Source organism: Hipposideros armiger, unplaced genomic scaffold (assembly GCF_001890085.2).
Source record: "Hipposideros armiger isolate ML-2016 unplaced genomic scaffold, ASM189008v1 scaffold_240, whole genome shotgun sequence".
Lineage (NCBI taxonomy): Eukaryota > Metazoa > Chordata > Mammalia > Chiroptera > Hipposideridae > Hipposideros > Hipposideros armiger.
The window spans coordinates 431,796-442,134 of NW_017731590.1; the positions used below are offsets into that span (position 1 = coordinate 431,796).

Consider the following 10,339-nt stretch of genomic DNA (forward strand, 5'->3'; position numbering starts at 1 on the left):
CTGGTGTACTTGAAGAGACAATTAGCATAAGTAAATCATGAGTGAGATGACAACTTGCTTAACATTGTGTCTGCTCATCGGATGAGATCTGAGGTTACTGTTAAGCCTCCGAATGAGTAGAGATGGGGAGAGGAGGGCATAAGGAATGAGTAGTTGTTAACTTCAGTTTCAGCAAATATAATCAGAACCACTCACTACTAGTTGATAAACATCGATGCTAAATGCAAAGCAGATAAGACTCATTCAAGTTTTAGAAATTAACCCCACCAAGAGGCGACAGATGCTGGGAAATATTAGGGAGGTGATAGTTGATTTGGGAAATTCACATGAAACCTCAGCCATTTCTCTTGAGTAGACAGGATGTGATGATAAGACTGAAGGTGGATTTTAGTTGAGATTGCTTTTCATCCTCTCTCAGAACTTCATCTTTCTATGGATATTCTACAACAATAGCTATCTTGTGATCAGGACTGGGGGCTCATGACAGCACAGATAAGATTACAGTCCCTCTCTGGCGCTTTAGAATGGCCACCGCTTGCTCATGAGTAACACCTTCTAGAGTCTCGCCATTAACAGCTAAAATTTGATCACCTCGCTTCAATCGGCCGTCATCTGCAGCTGCTCCCTACAAACAAGAAACATTCTAGTTTAATCCAGGGCGAAGCAATTAACATTCAAATATTATGAATATTATGGTGCACATATTAAAAGAGTAACTTAAAAAAAACCTACCAATTAAAGTTAAATTATTTCTAGGTAATGATTTTAACTTAAGAAAACAAAAAAAAAATGTGGGATATGTTATTTGAATAACAGTTGAATAGTAGCCATAATTATGCATTGTTTTAATAACATACTAGTAGAAATGTACTGACATTCACATTTCTTTTAACACAAGTAGGACCTTATTTCAATATTCAGTGTTTAATGGAATTTGAATGTCATATCATGTCATATTCATGAATATGTAATACACAAATAAAGGCAGAACTGAATCTTATTGCCAATAACATCATTATATAGGGTTCCCAGTGCATTATTAAGCTATCAGCACTGTGGTGATCTGTCAAACATAAATGTAGCCTCTAAATGGGTGAATTGTATGTTATGTGGATTATACCTTGATATAGCTGTTCTATATATAAATACACAAAAGGGTAGCATCTCTAAATTTTTGTACTATCATATCCAAATGCTTCAACTTTATTTATCTTTGATCGTCTAAATAGGTTTCTAAATGACCACTTTCATTATATACCCAGTCATGCATGGCTCCTCAAAATGGCACAAAGCAAGTGAATCTTGGGCTTTTTTCATGCTAACGCTGAGTATCTAGTATTCATGATATTACTAGAAATATTTTATGAGACTGACGCGCTGCCTACTGCGCTAAGAAGGCACCCTTAGAAATATTTTAGATGGGTAAGGAAAGAAAAAAACCTAGAAAATGACTTATAGGAGGCTTTCTCCATCTGCCAGGAGAACTATGAAAATTCCTTGAAAAGTCAGTGCCCTAAGTGTTCTCTAAATGATATTCAACTACTGGAGAAATTAATGAAGGCCCACAGGCACTTAGTCCCTGCTTTACTCGTTTAGAAGCTGAGCTAAGAGGCACTAATGCTCCAGAGATCTGTGTCTACCCGCAGATGGAGGTCCTGAGGTGGTGGGTGAATGATCTAGAATTTCAAAACAGTGAAAAGAGTGGAATTCCAGTGTAAAGGTGTGAAACAAAACATTAAAAACCAGATCTATACTGGGGGTGGGGGCCAAAATTAAATAACTTGCAACTTCATTAACATCTTTTGTTTTTTTAGCTGAGCCATCCTGCCACCTATTGGCAGCTCAGCGGCAGCTCAGCTAGGGCCAGAAATCGAACTGCTGGGAGTATGGTGGAATAAAACAGCAGCCTGCAATTCCAAATTCCTGGAATTCAGGTGCGTACCAGGTTAAAATTCCTTGCCAAAGGGTTGACAGTGCAAAGTGGGAGGGCAGGCAGATGGCGCTGGTATCCCTCCCTATTCCAGTGACATGGCTGAAGATGCAGGGCTTGGTTTCAGCTCAGTTTCAGCTTTTTGACAGGACAGGCTCTAGTCCCTCAAGTCCACACCACTATAACCAGTTTCACACTTTGCTATCTGAAGTCCACACCACTATAACCAGTTTCACACTTTGCTATCTGATTTGGAGCAACAGTTCTTGAGCTAAATCACCCTCAAAAAAATATTTTTAAAAGGTCATTACTGATTGAAATCACAAATCTCCAGCGTTAAGTGTCTAATTTCAGGCCACCTCCATAAAAGGGATACAAGGTTTATCGCCGATGTTTAGTTATGCAGTGTTTACTATAAGCCAGGAAATACACTAAGGGTTCTACTTGGATTTTACTCATTATAGTGCTTAGAGCTCCCCCAACCCTTTCTAACTCAAGAAACTAAAACAACGCGTACTTAAATAACTTGGACAAGGTCACATGGCTAGTAAGTTAGGATTCAAACCTGGGCAGTATGATGCCAAAACTCACTACTATGCTGGCTCCTTTGTAAGGCATGTGTTCTAATGGCTGACAATACACCTGAAAATTAATACATGAGACAGCTTAATAGGACACTGGAAAACTTGGTGAAAAGTTGAATTTTTTTCCTATGAGGGAACAAAATGGCGTAAGAAAAAACAAAATCAGATGCAGAAATTAAAATCTTTTTCATATATAATAAGACTCCATTTGCTCCTTAGGCAATTACATTTATTTAGAATCTTAACGTCTTGTACATACAAACATTCAGCAGTTTTATTTTTCCTAGTTTACTTCCCTCTCTTGCTAACTCCAATTAGTGATATCATTGCCATATGTAAATGGCCCAAATNTTGGCAGCTCAGCGGCAGCTCAGCTAGGGCCAGAAATCGAACTGCTGTTACTCAGAGCTTGCACTCTTGAGTGAGCTCTTAACCAACTGAGCCACTGGGTCGGCCCTTTCTTTTTTTTCTTTTAAGAAAGTGTGTTAACTGCACTAAAGAGAGGATTAAACAAGTAACTATAATGGGTAAAATCAGAATTTCTTAGCTAACTTGACTTCATTAAATTTTACATGCTAAGATTTAAGGGCTTCAGTAAACCTCAGATTTTCTGTGTAATTCGTTTTTTAAAAGGCATGTTAAATTCTGCAAGTCTTCATCTTCAGTAATACAAAAAAGGATGATTTTTCAACTTTCTAGGATTTATACATTATTTCAGGTATTGCCATGCTTACTTGATAATTACTACTGGCCTGCATCTCTTCTATATCATCAATGCATTTGTGGACTAAGCAGGGAACAAAGAAATTGTTCATAGACAGACCTCCATGTGGTTTGGAAATGTGGCTTTTACCCACTTGCTGTGTTCCAACTTGGTCACTTAGCCTTCCCTGTTCTAAAGATTAAATGTATGGCACACGGTATTTATTCAATAATGGTGGTAATATAATAAAATGAAACTCTGGTGATGATCAAATTTATGTTTTCATATTTCACAGGCTCCGAAAAACTGTTCCCTAAATTTTCAGGGTTATGAAGTCTTTAGGCTCATCTTTTCTTGGCTTTTGGCAAAATTTGGCTGCTGAAAGGACTGAGGCTTAAAGTTGGCTTTCATTCTAAAGTTTCCAACCAAACACCTGAAAGAAAATGGAAGGTCCTGACAGCCTCTTAATCAGGTTGATTAACTCTTGCAAATCCTATACACCTATAGTACCAGTGATGTTTCATATTTCTAGAGAGGAAACAAGACTTGGTGGGCCAAATTAATTTCCTAGTTGAGCAAGAGAATTATTAGATGAGGCTTAGGACACCAAAAAAGTCACCCTCTGGACATCTAAGATCCAGAAAACTGAAAAAGCTAACATTTTAAAGAATATATGTTCAGTGTTTAAAATATAGTTTCTAGATCTTCAAATTTTCCATGGTGAAATGTGTAGCTTAGTGTCAGAATTTGTCTTAAAGACTTTACCATTAAAAACAAACAAACAAACAAAAAAGCCAAAAAACTCCTTTGCTAGTTTTTGGTTTACTGATTTTTTTCAGAAAACTTGTATTTGGATATGTTGGTTCACTCTAACAAATAAAAAGAGAAAAAGTCATCAGATGAAATTCTATTATAGTAAACTCTATGGAACTATCTAAATAATAATTATTATTATTTGCATTGGAATATTCTTCTAGTGAGACTGACTAAACTAAGTAGACCATTAGCTGGGGCTTTAGAACTTTTTCTACTTTAAATTCAGAGCTTTTCATTTTCAGGTGTGCCTCACTTTACAAAAAAGGTCCACTCCTTAAAAAATAAAACATACCAAGGATATTCAATATTTACCACTATGTTACTACTTACATGGGTGCTTCCTAAATGAGCACTTTCAATGGGGAACTTTGAAAAAAGCATTTTGTGTGAGCTTCAGTCCATTCATTATTCCCATTTCTCTTGTCCCACTGTGATTTGATGGTGGTTTCTTTTAAAAAACCCCACCAGCAATGCAGGGCCATTTTATTCTCAGCTGTATGTTCTGGTGACCTAACAAAAGGGGCCTAACTCTGGCCCGACCAGTCTATGTACATGTGTAGACAGGCACAAAGGGCGCAGCCTGCTGAACTCCAGGCCTTAGGTCAAAAGGACTTAGAAGCTAACCAGTCCTCTCTGGCTCACCGCTGACTTACAGGCATACAGCGAGCTGGTGATTACAACATTCTAGAGGGGCTTTATGGAGACGCAGGCACAACTTGCTAAAAGGTGGGGGCTAACTTTGTAGCCTTTCCACTATCCTTATCTACATCACTGGCTCTTTTAAAAACAAGTTATAATAATGCCCTAAGAATAATCATCACAACCACCTATGATGTCCTTTTAAGAAGAGGATAATCTGTTGGTGGCTCATCCACCTTGGGAATGGTCACACTGGGGCAGCGTTGTTATCCAGAATGTTTCTGATCTGCCTTCCCCCTCCCTTTTGCTTGTTACCAGGTCAACAGATGTGTGTTTGGGAATAACATGCACCTTAGAAAGCCTTCTAGAAAAAGAAAGTATCTAGCTTATTTCTTCTTTTGAAGACCTTTAGGAAAACAAGGCTAACGTAGGCAATTGGATCAATTAATAAACAAATGACTGTGATAAAACCAATGAAGAATAAAGTTGTAATATCAATACTAAATACTTTTCAGAGATCTTCAAAATTTATAATAAAATTAAATTCCAACTTTAAAAATTCCAATGAAGTTAAAATAACTTCTCTAAGAGCCATCGAGAGGCACGCACATCATAACATGTGTACGAAGTTGGTAGGAAAATTAAGTTCATGAACTTTCCACTGTGCACTTACATGGTGGAAAGTTCACAAACTTAATTGTCTGACTTTTTGTATTAAGTAGGATGCATTGGCGTATTTAATTCCTGAAAAACACTATTACCTAATCTTAGGCTAATTTATCTGGCTGATCCCGCAAGTACTTGGCAAAGTACTGTAAAAGAGAAACCACCTTAAGCGAAAGTGTCCTAAGGTTTTTGGCGGTGGGCAGCCATTAATGTTGCACTGATTGGAGGCTTGTACAAAGTTTTATGCCATGTTGGCCCTCTGTGTCTGTTATCTTTTCTTAAATGGGAAAACCAAATCTTTGTTCTAGCCCAGAGCAATACTTCCAAGGCCAGCTTGCAAAGAGTGTGACACTGCTCCTTACATTGTGCTGCTGAAAGAAGACACTCTTTAAAATCTGTTAGCAATTACTTTTGTAATAGGGTCCAATGAAAATTACACTTCTTGTGTCTCCACTATTATAAAAGAACTCTTCTTTCACTAGTCTGGTGTGGGAATTTCATGTAAAACTAAATGAAATAAGCATATATGTACACATCCAGGTATAGCACCAAATAAAGCAATGCACTTAAAAAAAAATCTCACCTAGGTTTGATTAAAAAAAAAAAGTACAGTAAAAAGGAAAAAAATACCTTTGCAAATATAGTCTTGACATAAATTGGCAGGTCTCCATGGGGACTTCCATAACCCCCTACAATACTAAACCCCAATCCTTCAGAGCCTTTCTCCAAAGTAATAATCTTAGGTGGAGGTGTTCTGAAAACACAATGCATGCTGTTTAATTCAAGAATAGATATTGAGAAGGAATTTCATTTTAATGGAAGAACACAGATTCGAGAGAGACTTTCATACTGTGAAACTATCAAGGCCAGTTAATCAAATCAAACTCAGAGAGCAATCTAGGAACATTTTAAAATTTTCCATATCATGCCGGACTAGTGACCAATGTCCTTGATGTTTTAGGGGTTTCTCTTTCATAAAACCCACTGTTTTTTATTTAAAAATATTATAAAGTCATGATGCTGAAATTGTCAATCTGCTTAGCTTTGTTTTTGTTTTTTAAGAAATTTTATTGGGGAACAGTGTGTTTTTCCAGGACCCATCAGCTCCATGTCAAGTAGTTGTCTTCAGCCTAGTTGTGGAGGGTGCAGCTCCTTGGCCCATGTGGGAATCAAACCAGCAACCTTGGGTGTTATGAGTCTGTGCTCTAACCACCTGAGCTAACTGGCCACCCCAATATGCCTAGTTTTTAACTCTCAAGCTTACTATTTAAAGCTGAATGGAACTGTCTTTACATCCTTGAAGAATGTGCATGGCGGTAGAGAGGTGGGGCATCACTTTGACTTCGTGTAGCCTGCCAGCCTGCAGTGGGACTTCTGTCTAGAACAGGGGACAGCAGCCCAAGAGCTCAGTAAACTGCTGCTGTGTTTCTGCCAGCATACCCTCACACACCCGCTCCACCACACCCATCTAGGGTGGGAACTCATTCTTCAAAAGCCCCCTCCAATGTGATGCTTCCCTGAGTCCCTCGGGAGACTTAGCCACATCCTTCTCTGAGCTCCCTTTGCACTTAGTCCCGATTTCCATCATGGCACTTGTTATATCATGTGGTGATTACTTAACCACCTTTCTCCTCTACCATGAACTCCTTAAGTCTTAGTCATCTGAATATTCCCAGCACTGAGCATTGTGCTTGTCACAAACCCAGGATCATGACTGTATAAATGAGAATGAAAATCCAGGTGAGAAAAGAGAAACCAAGGTAAAGCAAAATGGGTAACACAATCTGTTTCAAATGTATCATTTAGATTTTCAAAGCTTCGTCCAGTATGGAAGTCATCTCTCTCAGAAACAACATGTCTAAAAATTAAATTACCTATGGGGGCTTAAGTCGTTAAATCTAAGCTTAACTAATACCAATTTCTTATTCCCAGATGTGGTCGTCCAAAGGGGAAAAGTCTAAAGGAGCTCTGGTATCCCAGGCCCTGTCATCTTACTCGTCATAGGAGGCTCATGTTTATATACTGGCAGCATCACTTGTCTTGTGGCAGCATGCATGTCTGAGAAGCAGAGCCATCTGATAGAAACTCAGCCATTTACATATTTAGAAAATTTTGCAAAACTGGGATATAAGCAACCTTTGAATATGCTGTTCTGTCTGACTAGAGTATTCTTCCCTCTCCCCCTTCTCAGTTTTGTCTGGCTTGTTGTAGGCTTGATTTTCAGCTGGTTCACACTGATACCAGTAGTTTGTTGATGTACTTCCTGGTTGCTTATAGCAGGCATCCATAGTAACTGCTGAAGGTCTATGCCATATGAATTGTTGACTGTTTTGAATGCCACTCCTGCTTTTTCTAATTATTTTAAAACTCAGCTTTAGCATTGGTGCCAACAAGTACACTCTTTAATTGAGTTATGACCCTCTTGCATGGTTTCACAGGATTGGATGGTTACTTATCTTGCTCACAGAACTTAGCTCTCCTGTACTATCAACTCTTTTATAACCACGGGTGAATGGGTCTGTTTTTCTAGTTCTCTGGCAGTTCCTTGAGGACTGGGGCAATGTCTTCACCTATGTTTCAAAGTTCGAATCTGCAAGACCCAGCACTTCTACAGTGTCTAGCCTCGGGAAGGCACTCAATAAATATCTGCTGAAATAATGATGAATCATTACCTATGATTGAATGGTAATGACGTCATGAATAAGACTTTATCTTTTATCTCTTTGTGGCCTTATAAGTACTCTTGAAAGTAATGACCCACTGGCTAGACATAAACTTGATTCACGTTTCCTCTTTCAAACACAGCCCCCATTTCCAAGGATACTGAAATGGGAAACTAGATGTCCAAAGCCACTGTTTTAGAGCTAGACCCTGGGGGCCACCAAATCATTAGAGGCATTCATAATTGTGCCTATTCACAATTACAGACCTGTTTTCAGAGGGAAGGGGAGGAATCCAGCGCCACTCCTTAATTGGCCACATTAGGTAGAGTTTGCCTCCATTTATCTCACATTTTCAATTAGTTTTAATTTTTTATATAGAGGACTAGTAAAAACAAATCTCAAAATGTTAACAGTGGTTGGATTATAAGTGACTTAAATTCTTCTAAGCTAGTGGTTCTCAGCCTGCCAGGAGCGGTGCACCTGTGGAATCATCAAAAAGGATGGGTACCTCAAAAAATGCTAAACATATACTATCCTTCCTATAAGGGTCCTGATTTTTTTTTTTAAAGGGCCATTGTAACTTGAAAATGTTATACTTTCATGTACTTGTCACATTTTAATAGCATGCGTGTATTACTTTTATAATGAGAAAATAGTAAAATGAACTTAGTTTAATATTGTTTCTTTCCTCAAGAAAAAAAAAATTTAAAGATGTCATTTAAGTGGATGAACTACCAGGAAAAAGTTAGGAATGGCTGTGATAATTAGATCCTTCCAATAGATCCTTCCATTCAGATCAGTCAACAAATATTTATCTGGCACCTACTGGTGAACAGGCACTGGTGGAACCAAGAGAAATAACTTTAGGCAGCATTTCTCAAAGCATGAGTCCTCTGCTTATCTGTAGCAAAATTTCCTTGGAGAATCCACCGTTGACCACCTACTCATAATCTCTGAGAATGGGGCTAGGGGAATTAGCATTTTTAAATATGGTCTTTACATTATTCTTACGCAATTCGAGTTGGAGAAACACTGCTTTAATAAGAACTTTCACTGCAATGACTGGTTTTAAGGAAGGATGCCAGGACGTATAACAATAAGATTTAGCTAAGAACACTGAGGAAGCTGGTTCCTTGCATAATAGAGCAGGTGCACCTGGGCTGTAAATCTGAGGTTTCTTAGGGGAGGTGGCATTGGCATCATGTCAGAGTGATCAGATGCAGTGTGTGCAGGCCCTGTAACAACAGTCCATTAAGAACTCATACAGTGGCACAAAGCTATGTGAAAAATAAGGACACCCCGGTGTTTTCTTGGAGATGCTCTAGGAATGAGAAAAGGTAATATGCACATTCCCCCCTCCTCTCCTTTAGAGATCACATGCTAGAATCCGTGAAAGGTTTGCCCGCACACATAATAGGCCCTCTGCATCTAGAACACTCACTCTCTGTCTTCCGGATGGTGTTCAGCAGTGGGTGAACCAAGGTGGTAGCCCGTAGACAAGTTTTCAAGCTGAGTTGCTATGGCGCTTATATTGGTATCTGCCACAACCTGGGGGAAAAGTTAGAACAAGACAATCCATTATAAGTCAAGGGAGAATTAGAGAAGCCATACTATACCCAATGGTCAGTTCTCAGTCCTCACCTTATTCAACCTGTCTGCAGACATTGACATCACGGGTTACTCTCTTAAACTAGTTTCTTCATTTGGCTTCCATGACATGACTTTACTACAATAGTTTCCTTTCTACCTTCTGACCATTTTGTCACATCTCCTAAACCTCTAACTATCAGAGTGCCAAAGGGCTCATCCTTGAGCTTCTTATCTTTTCCACCTAAACATATCCCCTTAGTCAGCTCAGCTTAGCTTATCAATTTAAATACCATGTATGTAATGATAATTCCTGAATCTGTATCTCCAGCACCACCTGTTAATTAACTCCCCCATCGATATAGCCAACCACCAATCACCAATCTGAAATCCCATCCCTTAAACCTACCATGTCCCACACAGAGCCCCCACCACCTCCCTTGCTCCTGTAGCCTTCGTCATCTCAGGCAATTGCAACTTCACTCTTCCGGTTTCAGCAAACACCTTGACTACTCTTTCTCTCACAGTCCATATTCCATCCTCGTACAATTTTATTGATCTTTCTACAAAATTATCTCTTGCTTGGAATTTTTTAATAGCTTCCTCACTTGGTCTCCCTGGCTCGGCCCCTCTTCCATTCAGTGTACAGCGTATTACTTCACTCCTTTGCTTTAAGCCATCCAAAGGAAACCTGACTCCCTTGGATCACACACTGAAGTCCTTCCTACTGGGTCAACTGTTTTTTTTTTTT

General features: G+C 38.9%; 1 protein-coding gene across 1 annotated transcript in view; it reads right to left on the bottom strand.

Moving 5' to 3' along the window:
• Positions 1–502: 502 nt before the first annotated feature.
• Positions 503–10,339, bottom strand: part of PATJ (PATJ crumbs cell polarity complex component) — a 351,381-nt gene continuing 341,544 nt past the window's right edge. Inside the window, exons 43-44 of the mRNA XM_019655480.1 lie at positions 9,443–9,549; positions 503–625 (exon numbers count right to left, since the gene is read on the bottom strand). Of these exons, the coding sequence (XP_019511025.1) occupies positions 598–625; positions 9,443–9,549 (135 nt within the window). The 3' untranslated portion in view covers positions 503–597. The remainder of the gene's footprint in view (positions 626–9,442; positions 9,550–10,339) is intronic.